The sequence below is a fragment of the Martes martes genome, assembly GCF_963455335.1.
Source record: "Martes martes genome assembly, chromosome: X".
Lineage (NCBI taxonomy): Eukaryota > Metazoa > Chordata > Mammalia > Carnivora > Mustelidae > Martes > Martes martes.
In genome coordinates this window covers 39,677,636-39,697,872 of record NC_137897.1, presented here as the reverse complement: position 1 = coordinate 39,697,872, position 20,237 = coordinate 39,677,636, and the positions used below count along the sequence as shown (strand labels likewise).

Here is a 20,237-nt window from a genome sequence, read left to right as displayed (position 1 = left end):
TCAAAGTCGTAGGAAAGTTTTGGACATCCTCACCCACCCTCGCCCGCCCCCTCCTCCCTGGCTCGGTGGCAGCCATGGTCTCGAAGTGGCAGCCCAGTTCCCAGTTCCCTCCCTTGAACTGAAGGGACAGAGTCGACCTTGTAAATGCTCATGTATGTGCTCTCTATCCACCCACCTTGGTCTATGTTCCCTTCTGGATTGATTATTCATCATCAAATTTCCCTCCATTTGATAGAAATGTACCTTTCCTATTCTTTAGTTGGCTGGCTACCCCTAGTTTACCAAAATATAATATTAGTCTAACTTAAAATCTAGAAGATGCATTCCTTCAAACACCCATTTTATATATACATATATGTATATATATGTATATATATATATAAAATAAGATTTTATTTATTTGATAGATCACAAGTAGGCAGAGAGGCAGGCAGAGAGAGAGAGGGGGAAGCAGGCTCCCCGCTGAGCAGGAATCCCGATGCGGGGCTCGATCCCAGGACCCTGGGATCATGACCCGAGCTGAAGGCAGAGGCTTAACCCACTGAGCCACCAGGCGCCCCCACCCATAATATATTTTACTTACTTATTTTTTTTATTTTTTAAATTTTTTTTATAAACATATAATGTATTATTAGCCCCAGAGGTACAGGTCTGTGAATCGCCAGGTTTACACACTTCACAGCACTCACCATAGCACATACCCTCCCCAATGTCCATAACCCCAACACCCTCTCCCGACCCCTCTCTTTACTTACTTATTTTAAGTAAGTCTGTGCCCAATGTGGGGCTTGAACTCGGAACCCCAAGACCAAGAGTCATGTACTCTACCGACTGAGCCAGCCAGGTGCCTATGCTTTAACCTTTAGCCAATTCACCCACTTGCTCCTTGGCTACAGGTAATGTGTTGTTCAACTCAACTGTTGTTTTGTTTTTTTTTTAAGATTATTTATTTGTTTGACAGAGAGAGAGGAAGTGCCAGTATAAGCAAGGGAGGGACAGTGGGAGAGGGAGAAGCTGACTCTCTGCTGAGCAGGGAGTTGGACTTGGGGCTCGATCCCAGGACCCTGGGGATCATGACCTGAGCCAAAGGCAGACGCTTAACCATCTGAGCCACCCAGGTGCCCCTCATCCATTGGTTTCTTAAATTTTGTTATTACCTATCTCAGGCCTATCTTTTCTACTTGGCTCTTTTTCAACTCATTTTCATCTTTTTGTTTTATACTTCTTGTTCACTTCCTGTCACCTTTAGTTCCAGCACCAGAGTCAGCACAGCTGTTTTACATTGTTGTCTGAGAATTCTAATGTGAGGCACCTCTGTGAGTCTGATTCTTATGATTCTCTTCTGATTCTTATGCGTGTTGTCATTTAAAAAAAAAAAAAGACTTTGAGAGAGAGACACGGAGAATGGGCGGTGGGGAGGGGCAGAGGGAGAGAGAGAATGAGAGGGAGAAGCAGACTTCTCACTGAGCAGGGAGCCCGATGCAGGGCTCGATCCCAGGACCCAGAGATCATGACCTGAGCAGAAGGCAGACGCTTAACCCACTGAGCCACCAAGGCTCCCCGCATGTTGTCATTTCCAGACATCTTTGGTTAAATTAGGGAAGTTATCTTAAATGGATTCACTTCAGGTCTTTGTTCAGGACTGACGATGCACAGGTAATGAAATGAGGTCTTTCTGCACTTAAAGCCCATTCTGAACCAGTTCTTTGGGCCTGCCTCATCTGCAAAATGGGGGTAACAGTGTTCAAATCACATGGTCCTTGTGAGGATTAAATAATGACTGCTTTTTTGAGTTCCTGGATCTAGCCCTACCTGAACCAATATTTATCTTTGCCTGCATCAGTTTGAGCTGGGCTCTTCGCGGCAACTACCTCCCTTCTTGCCGGGGTCAGCTGTGTGACTGGGGGGTTTGCAGGTGGTAACACTGGGCCGAGTGACCCTGAGAGGGGCTTGCCAGGGGGATGTGGAGGCCCTCCCTGTGGGAATGTCCATTAACCCCCAAGGCGCAAGGTTCCCTTCCTCAGTGTGAGGAGCTGGGGGCTTGTTTACACCCACGTACTGTACATCCGTCCACATCACTCCATCCCACAGTGGGTCCCATGGGAGCCGTTTCTTAGACAGGGCAGTTGATGCCTATGGGAGGGGTCAGGCGGGAGATGCTTGGTGTTTAAATGGTGTCTTATACCCATACATGCTATGCTGTTCCTGTTCCGTGGTAGGTGTTCCAGCTCCCTCTTCTCTGGGATGAGGTTGGAGGGACCCTACCTGGTGGGGGAGCACCAGGGGCTAAGTACAGGGATGACAAAGATGCACCACCTTTGTCCTGTAGGGCTGGCCAGTTTGGGTCAGGTACCAACTCCACAGTTCTCCTGGGAGGACACCACTAGGAGTCTGCAAGGTGATCGGGCTAGTATCTTTGCATGTGTCCAGAAACCACACATTAGCCCACAGGGATGCCCGTCTGTTCCAGGGGTCCCTTTCCCACATCTGCTGTAGGGGGCAGGCCATGTCCCCAGAAAGATTTCTGTCTTGGGTCCAGAGAGATCAAATGCCCCCTCCGGGAACCAACACCAGGGTAACGAACGAGGTGTGCTGATCTCCTGACAGAACCTGAGCAATTAATTCATCTCTGTACCTCAGTTTACCCATCTCGAACTGGAGATGACAACTCCCACATGAGACCATGGTGAGGATTTTAAGTCGGCGTGTAAAATTCTCTGGAAAACCTTGGGCACGTGGTTACTGCTGAGAACCGTGTCTGGCGTCCGGGGGTGCAGAAACCCCCCTGCACACGGCACTCAGCAAGCACTCGGCAAGCACCCGGCGCAGCACCGGTCCCACACGGGGACTGTGTGGGGAAGAAATCACACCACCAAGGAACACACTGGCACTTTAATATATACACAGCAGGTACAGGGTCTCGATAAGAAAATACACTCTGTGTTCAGGTGCACCCCACCACCACCCCCACAGAACACCCCAGGATGAGGACAGAGGGAAGGGGACAACCATAAATAGAGAAGAGAAGGGGAGGGTAATGCTCTAAGGGGCAAACACAGGCGGGGAACACACTGCTGGGAGGAGACACGACCTCTTCTTCCCCGGGAGAGAGCAATAGAGCGGCACGAGAGAACAGTAGCCACGACTAAGCCTGTGATGCCTGGCACGGGGAGCCTAACACGGGTAAGGGGGCGGGGAGGGGGGGACGGGGGCGGGTACGGGAAGGAAGAGAGCAGAGATGGCTTCCTTCCCTGCGGCAGGGCCGGGTCGGGAGGCCCCTCAGTTTACATCCATGAACTCAGAGTTGGGCGGGGAACCGCAGGCAGGGGTCGCTGGGGGGTCAGATAAGCCGGGCTGGGGTTGCAGGCGACGCGCCACATCCTGGCGTTGGTAGAAGAGGACGTAGGCCGCCTTGGACTGCAGGGAGAGGACAGGAGTCAGCGTGGAGCTGCGGGCTGCGGGGTGGGGGGTCGGGAGAAGGGAAGGAGGGAGGAAGATCCCACCTCGATCTGGTTCTCAGTTACAGGTGAGACGCTGTTATCATCGAAGTAGTGCCACTGGCCACTGTCCTTGTTGCAAGCAAATGTCGTGTCTACAAGAGAAGGGTGCTGTCCACACCGGCTCCCCTGACCCCCCAAGAGCTTCCTGCATTCCCTCCCCACCCTGAGTGCCAGGACAACCTTGCCACCAGCTCACTTATCTTAGTCACACATGGGATATCCTGACCCCCCCCCCCACCCCGGGCCAGCTCTGCCACAGCCCGGCACATACAGTGTCCATCACGCAGGCCCCCATAATGGTTGGAAACCGCGATGAGATCGTATTTGTACAGCTCTGGCGCTGACTCATTCTGCGGCTTGATGACAAACTCGGAGAAGTCCAGGTCCCTGTGGGGGAGGCCAGGGTCACTCCCAGCGCGCCCCTTCCCCGCTCCCCACCCCTCCCCCAACCACCCTGCTCTGGGCCCTGCCCAGACCGGATAGGAAACTCCACAAGGGTGTCCAGCTTCTCCCGGGAGAATTTGGTGTAGGAAAAGCGCTTCAGGTGGATGATGAGTGTCTCGGGGAGCATCCACAGGTCCAGCTTCTTGGTGGCCAGCTGGTGCTGCTTGCAGGTGGGGCAGTACCTGCAAACAGGAGCCCTGTGTCAGCACAGGCACTTGCTGAGCACCTGCTGCCCCCCTCTGTGTTCCGGGGGGCCCCCATGGCCCCGTCCAGGCTGCAGAGATGCTGTTCTTCCTTCCAGCCTGCCTGTTACTCCGGTCAGGCTCTCCTCCCATGTTAAAACCCTGTCCTTCATCAGGTACTGTCACACTTTTACACTAGCATGTGTTTTGCTTTGGGTTCAGGTCCATGAGACACTTGTCTTGTTTAGTGCCTGCCTCTGTCCCTCTACTCCATTTTATCCACTCACTCACTTGCCAAGTACTTACTGACCACTTACTGCCCAGTCCTGTGGCCACCCCTGCTCCACGGAGAAGCCACTCCAATTTTTGAGACCGGTTTTAACTTTTTGGTTGTCCCTTTATATTTTGTTTATCCGGCAAGGAGCTACTGAGTGCCTCCTGTCCCTGCCCTCCCCACCCCCCATTATCATCAATGAGAAGAGACCACAGCAGAAACTTAGAAGTCTTCACCCTCAAGGGTTTCCTCTGATGGAAAAAACAAAGAATGATGCAAACGGGATCCAGGACATGCCAACAAATGGTATTACTGAGCCAGGAGGAAAGTAATGCTGGGCTAGACAGAGTGAGCCTGGGGAGGGAACGCAAGGAGAGATGGCGTGGGGGGAGTGGCTTCTAACAGGGTAGTAAGAGAGAGCTCTGATAAGCTGACGTTGGGTCAGAGACCTGAGCAAAATGGAGTCCAGTCCTGCAGATGACTGGACTGGAAGGAGGTACAGAAAGGCCAAGGCTCTCAGGTGGGACTGAGCCTGGGTACTGGTGGCCAGAGTGACAGGAAGGGTCCGAGTGAGGGGCAAAGGAGGGACATTCACAGGTAAGAGGAATCTGGCCAGGTCGTCCCACCCAGCTATCCCCCCAAGAGACCCCACTCCAGTCCCTCACCAGGGATTTTCCTTCTCCAGAGTCTCCACAGTGGTGAAGAGCTCAATGCACTCCTGCAGCCGCACTGGAGCCTTCTTCAGCACATACCCGACACAGTCGTGTTTCACGTAGCCCTAGGCCGGGAGCGGGGCGTGGGAAATGGCCAGGAGTGAGGATGGTGCGTGAAAGGGAGTGGGGGCAGGAGACCTGTGCCCCACAGTGAAGGTCATGGCCTCCGAAGGTGGGAATCTGAGTCCCTGGGAGCTCTGTGGTCATGGCTTAGAGGAGGTGGGGGGGGGCGGGGGTGTGAAGGGTGGCGGGGGGTTGGGGGCTCCTTTACCTCAGCCTCCACCTCGTCATAGTAACGCTTCTTCATCTCCGGCTCCCAGTCGATGGCAATATACGGCTGGGCTGGGGGCGAGGGAGGTGGTCATGGGCCCTGCTGCCAAGGAAACCCCCCACCCGCCTCCCAACCCTGGCTCACAGCTGAAGGAGACACCATGGGTATCCTCGTTGAAGGTCGAGCGGTCGCTGGTCCCATTGGAGTTCACGGTCTGCAGGGTGAACAGGTGCTTGCGCCGCGCCCTCTGGGGCCAGTGAGATGGTCCAGGAGAGCTGTCCACGGGGGCCCGGCTCCCGCCTGCGACTCCGGAGCTGGGCCCGGCCTGCTCTGGCCCAGAATCCTGGGAGCTGCTCCCAGCCACGTGTCCAGGCTTGGGGATGTTGTCCTTATCCTCCATGTCTGCCAGGACAGGGGAGGGTGGCAGACGCGGGTCTGGGTGAGCCCCCAGGAGGCTGAGCGGCCATGTGCATGCGGGCAGACCTCCCCCAGACCCTCACCCCTCCTTTGGGCCCTGGACCAGCTTGTACAGACCGTCATCCTTGTTGATCCTCTCTCCTTAGCCCTCCTCACCTTTCTCATCTCCGTCATCTTCATCATCCGAGCTGGGTCTGGTCACATAGCGCCTGCCAAGAGAGCAGAGCAGACTCCTGAGGAGGGCCACAGGGGCCGGGAGGCCAGAGCCCCGGACTGACTCCACTTGGCTTCTGATGGGAAACCACTGGCAAAGCCCCCCACAAGCAGCTGTTCATGCTGAGCCTGGAAGGTCTCCAGAGATGACACAGAAATGCAGGAAGAGGTGGCTCGACCAGGTACGGTCTCGTGAGCCATGGCTAAGGAGTATGGACCTTAAGCATGGTGAGCCACTTTAAATAAACACCCCATCAACTGTCAACTTTGATCACAGCAGGCCTCTGAGCAATGGACTTGTTAGTGCAGCACGAAGGAGCGATTAAGCCAGAGAGCCCACCGCTGTTTGCCTCACTAAAGCCTCCAGATTTTAGGGCACAGTGGAAATCTCTTCGTAAAAATCCAAATAACCCTGCCTCACCAAGGAGAGGGTAATCGAGATGCACAGGACAAAGGTATGTGTGTTTTGTCCATTTTGTTGACCCCGGTTATCCCCAACATCCAGGAGAGGCAGTGGCAAAGCCAGAGGTGTAGACCGAGCAAAAAAAACCCTCCAAGTTCCTCTCTGGCCACGTTAAGCTTCGCTTTGGAAGCGGAAGAGGGTTGGCAACAAGCAGCTCAACACCTAGGTCTGAATTCAGACTCCACCTTCCCTCCCCTGCCCCGCACCCCAAAAGGCAGACTCACGACAGGCGGTAGAGCAGGATATGATAGAGGGCATCCCAGGAGAGCCGGTCACGGGGCACCGACACCAGGAGAGGGTGCCCGAAGAGCATCAGCCCGTAGTAGGAGTTGTTGTAGTCCCGGGCTGGAGTGCGCTCCCGCAGGTAGATGGGAAGCACGACATCCTCCCTGGTGTTCTCGCCAATAGCAGACCTGCCTGACACCTCGTATCTGGGGGAGGGGGGGGGAGGGGGTTGAATGCCGGGTCACACCTGATCAGGACACGCCAGAGGGACTTGGGGACTCTGCCCCAGCTCTTCTACCCACTCACCCCTCACGGCCTAAAAATAGTTTTTTAAAGGGTCTGAAGAGCCACCCCATGGTTTGTGCTTTACAGACTGGTAGATGGCCCAACACTCTGCCTGACGTTTTACAGAGCGCTCTGGTGTAAGAAAGCGTTGAGGAAAGTGACATAAATTTTTAGCGACGAAGGGATCTAAAACCATTTTGTTTTGGGAAAACCCTCCTTGGTTTAAAAAGATCTTCTCTCCTCAAGATGTAGCACTTACTGTTTTATTTTTATTTTCTATTTTTTTAAAGATTTATTTGAGAGAGCGAGTGGGAGAAAAGAGAAAGCACACGCACTCAAGTGCAAGTGGGGTAAAAGGCAGTGCGAAAAGACTCTCCAGCAGACTCCCTGCTCAGAACAAAGCCCGATGCAGGGCTTGATCTCCTAACCCCGAGTTTGTGACCTGAGCCTGAATCACAAGCCGGATGCTTAACCAACTGAGCTACCCAGGCGTCCCTGCACTTTCTATTTTAGTTACCCAAAGATTTCAAATTTGTTCTGAATACTCTGATGTTTGGAAAATATCTTAGTGTTCCCTATTTCAAAAATTCCTTTTGGTTTTCTGAGGACTGCAACAGGAGTAAGGAAGGAGAATCAAGCACCCGGTACACGGGAGATACTCGGTGACTGCTGACTAAAATGAAGAAACTGGAGCCTCCACCACATACGAGGAAAAAACACCCAGGAACCCCCTGTGTAAGGATGTCTTGCCCACCTTCCTGACAGCCCCAAGGCTTCTGCCCTACTAAGGCCCATGACCCAAACCCTGCACAAGGCGGGTGGCCTGTGAGTCCAGCCAAAGGCGGGCAGGGAAGCTGGCTAAGAGGAGGAGATTCCTGAGGTACCCTTAAATCCCCGGGGCCCTCACTCACATGAAAATATCATCTCGGTCCAAGATGCTGTTCAGAGACTCCTCCAGCTGGTAGATCTTATAGAAGCGGTGACTGAACACGTCGGCCACCATCATCTGGGAATGGAATGCAGTGGGGGCTCGTCCGGGCCCTCTGCCTTCCTGCCCCTCAGTCCCACCCTCCCTGTGCCTGCAGAGCCTCACCCTCTCTGGCGACATGCCAGTGTGTTTGGCCAGAGCCACACAAAGATCCGAGATCTTGCCCTTCTTGGGGACCACGAGCCGGTGCTGTGGGGGAAAACGGTATCCACACAAGAGCAGAAGGGCATGTGGTCAGTCAGTGTGGGCCACGTCAAGGTACGGCAGAATCCTCAAACTCTGACTACAGCCCTCATCATATTTCCACATCTCCATGACCCCATACCTGCTCTGGCTTGCGGCGAGGATCCATGGAGACGAAGAATACCTCCATGACCCTCTTGTGGCTGACAGGCAGCGGGACACTGAGGTAGCAGAAGGGGTCGAAGGTCACTGACACGTTGCCACAGTCAGGGCACACCAGCGTGGATTTGAAGAGACCGTGGAAAGTGTCCACAATCACAGAATCATTCCGCCGTTTGTGGTTCTGCCAGGCCTCCTGAGCGACCTCCTGTTGACAATGTCATGGTGGGTGACAAGGTTTGCCCAGGGAAGGGGAAACTGCAGCTTGAGGTGGGTATGCATGAAGCTGAAGTCAAGGTGAGGGTCATGGCAAAGTGCAGGGACGGAGTTACAGCCAGGGCTCTCCGGAGGCGGTGTTCAGTCAGGCTGGGGTGTGTTTGGGCTGGAGACTGGGTGAGGGGCAACTCTGGGCTGGGGCCCGGGCTGGGAGGTCAGGTAGGGTGTGGGAGGCCCCAGGGAGCCCAGAGGATCCCTGAAGCTGAGGCCCTGGTGGTTTTACTGGAGCTCTCAGCACAGGAGTCTCTGAGGAGTGCCCACCTGATCTGGTCGCCCAGCAGCATCGCACAACTCCACATACTCCTTCTTCTTGACGCGATTGAGGTCCTCATGCAGCCCATCCAGGAGGAACGACAGCAGCTCCTGCGAGTCATGCTGCTGGTAGCCCAGAAACTGGGACGCAAAGTGGCCAACCTTGGTCTGAGAAGATGGGCAGGGCGGTCAGGGTGAGAGGGCGTGAGCAGGGGCAGGGGCGGTGGTGGGGGAGGTGCACGGGTAGGGGCAGCCCAGGCCTGAGTCACACCTTGAACACATGAGGCACGATGGACCGGTGGTGGCCGGACCAGGCCTGCTTCACCAGGTCTGCATAGGCCTCGGCGATCTCACCCTTCATGCCCAGCGGGTTGCAGAAGTTGAGCTCCTCCAGGTAGCGGTTTTTGAGGAAGTACTCGGTGAGCTGTGGCACATTGCTGAGGCACTGCAGAAGGCAGGGCCCAGGAAAACGAGGCAGAGGAGAGGAGAGAGGGGTGACCAAGGTGGAGACAGAGAGGAAGAAGCAAAGAGGAAGGAGACAGAAGGGGGGGGTGAGGCAGGGGAGAGAAGGCAGCAGCATCTCGAGAAAAGGAAGAACGTGGTGACAAAGGAGAAAAGAACCCAAAACAGAGGGGAGCAGAGGGAGAAGGCACTGATGTTTCAGGGAGGACCGCGGGCATGTCAGGTCAGACCTGTGGAGCGTAAGCTTCCCACCTGACCCCTTGCCCTATAGTCCCCCAACCCAATCCTCGTCACTTGAGGCCCACCCCCACGGCTGTGCCAGACACAGCTCTACTTGCCCAACCTGCAGGGCCGAGTTCATGAAGCACGTATTGCCCAGGTTGGTGAGACCACAGATGCCTGGCTGGCCCTGGAAGTTCTCATCCTCCTCCAACGCAGTGTTCCTAGGGCGGAGGGGAAATGCTTATCAGCTGAAGGTCAACGGTGTGCACATGAAATGGGCTCATGAACGCAGTCATCCTGCCTACTAGGGGAACCCCACTCTGACCCAGACACTTTAGGGGCTTACACGGCCTGTGGCTGGGCACTGGGCCAAGTGCCATCCTTGTTTCGGGTCTCCATGATGACCACCTGGGTCGAGGAAGAGAAAGAAAAGCAGGAAAGGCGCTCATGGAGGGCCTATGGGCACCTCATTCTCCCTTCCCCCAACCTGAGAGCACTGGTGGGCAGGAGGGCCCTCCCCACCCTCACCTGCCCAGTCTTGAGGGCAGCGTCGAGGACTGTGACTCGTGTGTTACACAATCTCTCAAAAGAGCCCTCGGCGTTCTTGATCCACAGCCGTGTTTCTTCCTGGGGGCTCACCAGAAACTGCTCTCGGGCGGTGCGCAGAACAAGGTCTGTGGAAGGTGGCAGAGGATCCTCCTGAGACCCTGAATGATCGACCCATCTCGGCATCAGCCCCTGACCCGTCCTCAGACTTTGCACGCCTGGTCAATACCTTGTGTGCCTGAGCCATCTCCGAGTGACAGATGCTGGCTGGGGACCCGAGACCACCCCCAGCAAGGACCCCCTGGCGTACCGTCTTAGCCACGGGAGAGCAGCTCACACCCCCTCAGGACTCTAGGGCATGCCCTCAGGGCCTCTGCCCAACTAAACCGATACCTTCCTGGTCCTCCAAAGCCCGACTGCTGCCTTCCCAGTCAGCCACAGACAAGGCCCCAGCTGTCTTGGGTCACCGAGCTGCAGGAAGGCCGACTCACTCTGTGGCCCTCCTACTTACCAACAGAATCTGTACGGCTGAATTGAGCAGTGTGGGTTGTGTCCATATCACTGTGCCGGGCCAGCAGCAGTTCTACTGGGTACACTTCGACCTTTTGGACGCTGGGCAGCTCCACAACCTGGGAGGAGGAGGGGCGCGCACACGGGTGTACCCACACAGCAGACACACAGACACAGGCACGACAACCTCTGAGGTCAGAGGAGCGTGCACACAGACGTACACACACCAAGATACTTCAGGGGAGAGGAGTGCAGACAGGATGTTGCTACACAGCGTACGAGGGGACACACGTACATGAGTCTAGACCCATCCCGAGCCTCCAAGGCCTTTCTCCTGCCCCGAGTACCTGCCGCATCCACCGTACCTTGCGCTCGATGGGTGGCTGGCCATGCTCTAGACCGTACCAGTCGACCAGGTAATGCCAAGCCGCCACTGGGAGCAGCACATAATCCTCACCTTCCACTAGACCCTTCTTGAGGTGCCAGTTTACCTGGTCTGCCGGGGGCAGAGGAAGAATCAGGGAGGGAAAGTGGTAAGTCACTCTGGCCATCTCCCCGATGACATAGGTCAGTGAAGATGCTTATGATCGTTGGCTGTAAGGACAGAGGGGATAAGAACTCCAGGGCTTGACTGGGGTGGGGAGGGAAAGGCCTGGTACCTTCAAAGAGGTCAGCATTATTGATGCAGCCTGGGAAGGTGCCAGAGTCCTTGTCTCCTCCCTGCACATACGCTTCCCACTGTTTGTACCAGTGCTGCTCCACGAGGAACCTGGACCAGATGGGGAACAAGGGCGGCACATGGTTACCTGGAGTTAGTGGTACCACTTCCCATGGTTAGTCGACATGACAAATTTCATGTACACCTAAAATAATACCAGGATATGTGTCAATTACAGCTCAATAAAAAAGGGAAATCTCTCCCAGAACTTAACATGAAAATTTTAAAAAAGCTTCACCATCATATAAAAATAATCAGAAGCAAAATGTATTCAGCAAAACTCAGGTTTAAACAGATTACCTAATTTCTGAGGACACTAAAAGAGATTTAATTAAAAACAGAAAATGGGGGCTCCTGGGTGGCTCAGTGGTTTAAAGCCTCTACCTTCGGCTCAGGTCATGATCCTAGGGTCCTGGATCAAGCCCTGCATCGGGCTCTCTGCTTAGCAGGGAGGCTGCTTCCTCCTCTCTCTGCCTGCCTCTCTGCCTACTTGTGATCTCTCTGTGTCAAATAAATAAATAGTCTTTAAAAAAATAAAAATAAAAACAAATAAAAACAGAAAATGGCAAAACCCCAAACAAAACAAGACAGAACAAACCACAAACCCACATCCAGAGTGCCAGGAAATATGAGGTTTTATTATAGAACAAAGAATTAGGCTGAAAATTGTCCGTTATTTACAGCTAATGTTGTAGAGCTTTTAGCCACTCATTAAGTGTGCAGTGTTTATAAAGGATATATAAAGGGAGAATAAGAAATGAATTATTAAATTCTGGAAACCTGCTCAGAAACTGAGAAGATTTTAAAATGCTAAAAGAATTCCTTCAAAGACTGCATCCCACCATTTTTTCGTCACTTTTGTGTTGAGGATTTATTTCGGCTTTTTAATAGATCTCCGAGCTTATGGTAACTAGCTCGTTCTTTTTTTTTTTTTTTTTTAGATTTTATTTATTTATTTGAGAGAGAGACAGAGATAATGAGAGAGAGCAGGAGCAGGGAGTAGAGAGAGGAGGAGCAGGTTCGCCACTGAGTGGGGAGTCTGACCCGGGGCTTGATCCCAGGACCCCAGGATCATGACCTGAGCAGAAGGCAGACGTATAACTGACTGGGCCACCCAGGCGTCCCTCTCTTTTTTTTTTTTTTTAATTGTGGCAAAAAGCAGCACATACCATAAAATTTACCATCTGAACCATTTTAAAGTGTATAGCTTGACCAGCTCTCTTTTAAAAGAGGAACGCTCATATGCATGACACCTAGGATAAACATTTAGGACGGCTGAAGGCGGCCTCTATAAAATGTCAAGGGCAATTCTCAAGACCAGAAAGACCTGACATAGAGTAAAAATGCTAAATCAATGTTAGTCGTTACTGATTCAGTCCCAGGGCTTGGACCTCAAAGCTCACAGACACACAACCCCTGTCCCACACTCACTCACACACCTGCTCTGCTATGGGATTTGTGACATGTAAGAGGCTGTCCCAGAGTTAACTGCCTCAAATAAACAATTTTTAAAACTATTCCTCTCACGCTGTAGTGTTTAGTGTTCTAGCAATTTAACCCTTTCAGTGGGATTCTTTAAAATGGCAACCTTTCCTGTGTTCATAAAAGGATGAGGGAGGTGAAGGGATGGAGGGCTAGAAAACCTTGCAACAGTCATGCATCACCCAGACAGGCACACATTTTGGTGGGGTTCTGTTGTTTGTTTTTGCTGCACTGACCCCCCTGCACATCACTCATACCAGGAACACACACCCTCCCTGCCCCAGTGGCGCATGCCGCAAACCTTCCATCTTCTGGAACACCCTATCACTGACACCCACCCCTCCCTGCTGTGGCTTTCAATGCCTCTGCTGGCCAGTCTATGACCTTAACGTCTTCCCTAAAGCTTTTCCTTGAAAGGGGAGGCATTGCTCATCCTTGAATGAAGAGCAGATTTTTAAGGAAAATTAACATTAAAACCACTCTGTAGCATACACCTGGAACTAATTAATGTAACACTGTGTATCAACTATAAAGCAATTAAAAAAAAAAAACACACTGCAGAGGTGAGCAAATTCCTCAAATTTCCTGAAGTGCTTACGAAATATGTGCTTATGGGGGAAAAAAACACTCAACAAAGTTCTTTGTCCTCTGGTTTTCTCTCATGTCTGAAAAAATTGGTTATATTGGTTAAGATAACAATATACGTAACAGGTCAACTGTACTAGATACAAAAATCAGAGAGAAACAGAAATACGGATATTAAAGAGGAGGTAGGGTTTCCTATTTGTTTATTAAAAGCTTTGTCAGCCTATTCAGACAGTAAACGTAGTACTATGTTGTTCTAAGTTTGTCACTTATATATCTGTATAGGCCTAAATAGATATACACAGAGGCATGTAAATGAATCCTTTACTGTAAATTCTTACATCCATAACGCACCAAAGGAGGAAAATTAGAATTTGGGCCTTTCCTGTAAAACGTCATTATTTTATGCCCAGATCATAAGGTCCTTTTTTAACACCAAATTATTAACTCTAGGTGTTTTCTAACATCAAAAAAGTTAGGGTTCTAATCATCTTTGTTATTTATCACTGCATTTTTACAAAGTTGACTATAAGTATTTTTTGTCCTTACTTCAATTTATATCTTTTTTTCCCCCAACAACTATTTTTGATTTGTCTTTCCCCAATTCAGAATAATAATACTATTAAATGTTCTTTTATGGCGAAACCACCTCTGGGAGATAACACAAAGATTTGCTCTGTTCCCCTATAAAAGGAATGAATGGCAAAAGGCATAACTAGGTTTAATTAAAATTCTCCAAATTTCAAAGAACTTAAAATTTTTATAAAAGCTCGTTCATGTTACATCTTCTTTAAATTTTATTGGGTTTTTAATTTTAATTCTAGTAAAGTTAACACAGTTAGTTTCAGGTGTGTAATACAGTGACTCAACAATTCTATACATTACCCAGTGCTCATCACGGTAAGTGTACACTTTAACAAACTTGGTATTTTTGAAAAATGACAAATCAAAAAGCAAGTTTATCTTCCTACCTTAATTATATTAATCATAATTAGAATTGCAAATATCTTTCAGTAATTGCGTATTCTCAAGCTAAAAAGCACACTCATGTTCAAGCAACAAAGACTGGTGCAATTACTATCTACCAAAAGATGCCCCAGTCCAGGACTCTAAACTCCCAAACCCTCCCCCCCTCCCTTCATGAAAAGTCTGAACAAGCACTAGAGGTACCAACTCAATGACAAGGGAATTGCCAGAGGCCTATTGTTTATTTCAGTCTTTCATTAGTTCCAGAAGTCAAGGCATATCCACCTTGTTTAAGAGCTACTGCAGCAGTCACCAAGCAAATGGTGAAAATTGCTGGTTGCGTTCTAGGGTCTTCATTACACTCAATGGTCCCCAGTGCTGTGCAGACTTCTCCACTGACAGAAAACCCTCAGCATTTCTGAGGTAGCCCTTAACATCGAATGGAACACTGTCACTTTCCCTTCACACATCACTATCCACTCTGCCACACTCCTTCCTTTACCTGAACGAAGAACCCCTTGCCTGCTTACCTGTTAGGAAACTACACACACCCTGCACAAACCTTCTAGAAACCCCCTCCACTCTCCCTGATTTAATTATGTTTGTAGATAGTTCATTCTTAAAAAGAAAAACTGGTATTTGCCAAGGAAGCTTTACTATCACAGATTTCAATTTACTCTTAAAATACAAGTTTTTCCTAGAAATTAAATCAGTTCAGATGGCCAGATTACTTGCCCTTGCCCAGATCTGCCAGCTGACAAAAAAAGGTGCAAAATATTAATACTGGTATTAAATGATTTAGGGATTATTCGTCCATGACTTCGAAATGCTTTGTAAACACAAATTTCCTGACCACTGCAGCAAACCCCTATAAAATGAAAAGCAAATTAAAGAACCTTGAGATGCTTTGCTCTCACCTAAGTAGATAAGCATTTTCAAAATGGAGTTAAGGAAAAAGGCTTCATGTTATCTATCAGCCACAACTGCAGAGATGAACTGGCTTCAATATTGAACCAACATTGGTGGGGTAATTTTTTTTTTATTGACAGAACATACTTTTAAAAATTCACATAAAATTAACCATTTTCAAATGAACAGTTCGGTGGCATTTAGTACATTCACAGTGTTGTGCAACCGCGACCTCTATCTAGTTCCAAAACATTTTCGACACCCCGAAAGGAAACCCATACCCATGAGGTAATTTTAAAGGGTATTGTCATCAGGAGGCTGTAAAGGCAGGATGAAGCAGGAACGGGAGCCCCCAACCCCCTCTGAACACATCCAAATGAACTATAAAAAACGTTCCAGTAATTGTTTATTTTCAGGATGGAATGAGGCTTTTCCTTGCTGAACAGCTACAGCGCAACACTCAAAAAAAAAAAAAAAAGATTTCGTATTCCCTATTTGGAGAACCTCAGCTTGTCCTACTCCCCAGTAACAGGGACACATATATCTCACTAGCACTGTGACTAGAGAAGTCTAAAATGAGCAAACCTCACTCAGAAAAGCCCTCAGGTGAGTGCATGCCCACGGTATTACAGGAACTGCAAGGGTCCAATATGGCCGGATGGAGAGAGCTGGGGGTGGGGGTGGGGGGGGTGCTGGAAATCAGAGGCGAGATCCGAGAAGCAATCAGAGCCCGGGACCAGCCTCACCAGTCATTGTAAGAATTGTAGCATTTACACTACACGAGATGGGAAGTTGTTAAAACGTTTTGAGGAATGGATGGACAGAAATATGTTTTTAAAAGAATTACCGTGTAAGGAAAAAAAAAAAGAGTACCTTTATAGTGGAGAAACAGGGCAGAGATACCACCTTCACCAAATGATCAAGGCTAACGTCACCAATGACGTCATGTGGATACCATGTACCACCTGATATGATGCGAAGGGTACACGGTACGCACCTAGTATGATTTCACATGTATCCTCCATAAAATGAAAGCTTAGACCACAAATACTACTTACGGATGCATACAGAAATGGAAAAATGTTAACAAATTGAAAAATTCAGGCTAACAGTGGCGCAGGGAGAGGGATTTTCATCCGAGAGGGGCACAGGATTTCTTAAGCTAACGGTCTGAATTTTAAGCTGAATGGTGAATTCACAAATTTGTTTTATTATTCTTTGATTTTTTTTACTTTGATATAGACTGAAAAAAATTGCAAAAATAATATAAAGAATTCCCATATACCCTTCATCCAGATTCCCCAAATTTAACATTTATCCATTCGCCCCATCACTGTTTCTTTACATACATTTTTATGTACGCTATTTTTTCCAACCATTTGCGAGTAAGCGGCTTACAAGATGGTTCTTTATCCGTAAAAATTTCGGTATGTATTCCCTTAAAAAAAAGATACTCTTTCATAATCGCAGTACAATTAACCAAATCAAGAAATTATCACTACTGATATCTAATCTACAAGTCTCAACTTTCACCAATTTCCCCATTAACATCGTTTACAGTAAAAGAAGAGAAAATTAACTTTATGAGAAAAAACCTGATTTTTAAAAATAATTTATTTTTCTCTGCTCCAGGATCCAATCCAGGACCACACTGCATTTTAGTTATGACTCTTTAAATTCCATTAATTCCTTTAATCTGGAACAGTTCTTCATCCTTTGTCTTTCACGACCTTGAAATTTTTGAAGAGCACAGGCCGTGCATTTTTTACAGAATGTCCATCAACCTGGGCTACGTAAACGTTTTATGCGATCTTGTTAGGTCTTACGTATATCACAATTTTAAAAATGAGATGCAACTCAGCGAGAAAAAAAATAAACCCAGAAACAGTACATTTCAAGCACTGGTTAGCCAAGAAATCAGTAAAACAAGCGGATTTATCAAGATACGCATTGACATTTTTTTTTAAATAGCTATTTCTCCTGATTACAAAAACAAAACAGTACTAAAACAGAAAACAGATGTAACATCGAAGGCCCCTCCCGTGCCAATCACCTGCACTTTCTCCCGTCCTGGGAAGAAGGCCTCGGCCAGAGGCAAAAACCTCGCCGCGTCACAAACTTTGCTCATTCGCAGGCGCCATTTTCTGCTTCACAGGCACCACCTCCCCTCTGCAGTCTTTCCTCGACCTCAGGACACGCCCCTCGGCCCACGTCACAAGCCTCGTTCCCAGGCGCCAGCTCCCTCCACCGCGCAGGCTCCGATTCCCTCCCTCCCGCCCACAGCCCTAAGGCTCGGATCCGCTTTTCTGCCTGACGTCATCCGCTTTCCCTAGTTCTCAGGCGCCAGGCAACCGCAGGCAGCCCCTGCCGCCAGATGCCACTTAAACACCGCGCAGACCACGCCCCTCGGCCTCCGCCGCCGAGCCCGCCCTTTCCCAGGTTCCGAGTTGCACCACGCAGGCCCGGCCCCACCCCCGTAGCCGTTTCTTCTCCGACCCCGCCCCCGCCGCCTCTCCCAAACAAATCCTCTCCTGTTCTCAGGCCTTGGGCGCCACCATACAGGCCCCGCCCCTTTCCCAGACAAGGCGATCCACTCGCAGGCACTTCCCCGCCCCTCCCGCCCGCAGCCCCAGAGGCCACTCCCCCACCCCCGCGGTAGTTCTGCGGACCTCCGCCGCCACGTCCCCCGCAGCTGCCTACGCCCCCGCTTGTCCCCCTCTGCCGAGGATCCGCTCGCAGCCCAGCCTCACCAGCTTTCGCCGGCCCGCAGTGGACGCCCTCGTCCATTCTCGCCGTTTTCGATCTGGAGCCGCTGGCTCTCGAGGCCCGGCACAGCTTCGCGCTGCGGCTCTTGGTCCTCGGCCGCAGCCGCCACATTCGCTGCAACCGCCGCCATCACCGTTCGCCCTCCTCTTACAGCTACCGCATCTGGAGATGGGAAGAGGCCCCTCAACGGCCACTTCCGGATTCTGATCCCGGAAACGGAAACAGAGCCCCCCAAATGGCCAGGGGGCTACTGCCATCTTGGAAAGGGACCCCGCGGTCGGACGCGTGGAGGGGCTAGGCAGGCATCGAACTGTGGGCGGTGATCTCTGCGGCTAATGGGAGGGGTAAAACCTCCAGTTGGGAACCAAGAAAGACTAAGGTGCCTTGTAGGATTTTAACGCCATGTTGTGTTTGGGTAAAAGGTTGTGTGGAAAGGTACAGGCGGAGGTCCCCGATATGGACGAAGACATTTTGGGGAATGCTCAGGGACACAAAGGTTCCGGGCTTTCTCGGTCCCGAACTTTGCTGGGTAACAGCGGCCCCTGCCCTGAGAGTTTTTGTTAAGCTGACCAGAACGCCCTACCTTCACAGCACTGCTTTTCTCGTCCATCAAAACCTGGTACAAGAAAGATCACCACCCAGGCCTGCGGGCGTTTCCCTGCCTGAATTAGATTTATTTTGACAAACGTGTTGAAGGCAAGTCGGCCTCGAGCCCAGTGTATTTGTTGGCATTATAGCAGTGATAACTTGTAATAGTTGGCCCTGTTTAAGTGCTTTATTGCACGTAAATAGTAGCCTTAGGCAGCAGATAAATATCCCTGTCGCCTTTGGACTTCAATGGGGCAAGCTGAGGACCAGAAACGTTAATTCATTTTGTCCCAGCTAGTAAATGGATGAGCTGTGGTTCGAACTCAGAGCTGTGACCTTAAGCACCAGGCCATAGATCTCAAACTGTGGTTCCAGTCTTCTTACTGGTTCAGGAGACCTCAGGAGGGTTCACAAAGTCAAAACTATCTTCACAATACTTTTCATTGTCGTTCTTTCTTGCTTGTGTGGTGTAATATTCTGAGGCTACATAAGCAAAAGTTCTTTAGATGTCCTCAATTTTTAACACTATAAGGGGATCGTGACCAAAAAGTTTTGAACCATTGCACCAGGCCAGGGGTTCTCAACCTAGGCGCCACTGACATTTCTCTGTTGTGGGAAGCACTGTAGGATATTTACCGGCATCCCTGCCCTTTCCCCACCGAATAGCAAGTTATCATCCCCTGTCTCATTCCCAGAAGTGTCTCCAGACATTGCCAGTGTTCATCAGGGATGGAGATCACTGGTTGAGAACCACTGCACTAGGCTCTGCCATCCTCATCTGCTGGGGCTTCCAGCCCTTCCTCCTGTTGGTAATTTGAATATTTCACGCTCTGGCTTCCTGTATCTACCTGCCTGTTGGCTGCCCCCACCTGACCGTCCTATATACTCCCTAAGACAGGCTGATGGTGGCTCTGGTTCAGTGACTTCCTTATCACCACCTCCACAAGCAAGACCACCGGTTGCCTTCCCACACCTCTAGGCTGGTGCATACAGCTCCCTGGATCCGGAGTGTCCAGAACACCCTCTCTCTGCACAATTTCAAGCCCCACCCATCCACTGGATATCATAGTTTACCTCAATTTTCAGTTAACCTCTATAGAGCAGGGATTATGTCTCTATTACTGTGATTCCAGCCCCTAGCCCAGAGCTGGCACAGCTGAGGGGTTACAGCTCAGTTGTGTAAACTCTGAGGGAGATGAGAATAGCCCTTTCACCCTGGGGTCTCTATAATGGCACGGAGTCTGGCATATGGCAAGTAGCTGGTCTTCATGCCCAACTGAATCTTGTCAGATCCTCTGAATTGCCTCTCCTCATTGCCCCTCTGCAGACTTCTCCTCCCCACTTACTGGGTAGCCTGTCCTTCCTACAGTTCAGCAAGAGGTCTCCCGTCCCCAGGCCCAGACTGTTTGGTTTCCTCACCTTCCAAAGGCCCACCTCCACACACACCAATGACCCTACCACTTCCCAGAGCAGTTGTGTGAATTCTAGTCCTTTTAAGTCTGGCCTGGCAATCCTGCCTCCCTTTACAAGGTCCTCGTCTTCCCAGCCTCCCTTGCTGCCAGAGGCGGCCATATCATCTTATTCTAGCCACAGAATGGCACCAGAAGTCTGTTGAGCTTGTGGAAGGTTCAGCCCTGT

General features: G+C 50.4%; 1 protein-coding gene across 3 annotated transcripts; it reads right to left on the bottom strand.

The window, feature by feature from the left end:
- Positions 1-2,876: 2,876 nt before the first annotated feature.
- USP11 (ubiquitin specific peptidase 11) lies at positions 2,877-18,169 on the bottom strand. Of its 3 annotated transcripts, none has more exons than XM_080831233.1 (21): positions 17,996-18,169; positions 11,245-11,354; positions 10,951-11,081; positions 10,587-10,704; positions 10,058-10,203; positions 9,876-9,937; positions 9,651-9,750; positions 9,117-9,290; positions 8,855-9,013; positions 8,301-8,525; positions 8,081-8,164; positions 7,899-7,993; positions 6,702-6,908; positions 5,958-6,010; positions 5,544-5,786; positions 5,385-5,455; positions 5,066-5,178; positions 3,977-4,126; positions 3,772-3,887; positions 3,504-3,592; positions 2,877-3,417 (listed from the first exon to the last, which is right to left on the bottom strand). In XM_080831233.1, exons 1-21 carry the CDS (start codon positions 18,139-18,141, stop codon positions 3,280-3,282), a joined length of 2,730 nt encoding a protein of 909 aa, XP_080687359.1. In that variant the 5' UTR covers positions 18,142-18,169; the 3' UTR covers positions 2,877-3,279. The 3 variants fall into 3 exon arrangements, with proteins under 3 accessions (XP_080687359.1, XP_080687360.1, XP_080687361.1); XM_080831234.1 differs by lacking the exon at positions 17,996-18,169 and adding an exon at positions 17,299-17,413 and having other exon boundaries at positions 5,529-5,786; XM_080831235.1 differs by lacking the exon at positions 17,996-18,169 and adding an exon at positions 17,299-17,413.
- Between the last annotated feature and the right edge of the window lie 2,068 nt (positions 18,170-20,237).

Bases quoted from the DNA above. Each gene is read 5' to 3' on its own strand.
- USP11 (XM_080831233.1), bottom strand. From the start codon at position 18,141: ATGGCGGCGGTTGCAGCGAATGTGGCGGCTGCGGCCGAGGACCAAGAG. The intron at 10,705-10,950 runs GTACGGTGGATG...TCCTCCTCCCAG, and splicing joins AGCCACCCATCGAGCGCAAG to GTTGTGGAGCTGCCCAGCGT. The intron at 8,526-8,854 runs GTGGGCACTCCT...CATTGTCAACAG, and splicing joins CTGCTGGGCGACCAGATCAG to GAGGTCGCTCAGGAGGCCTG.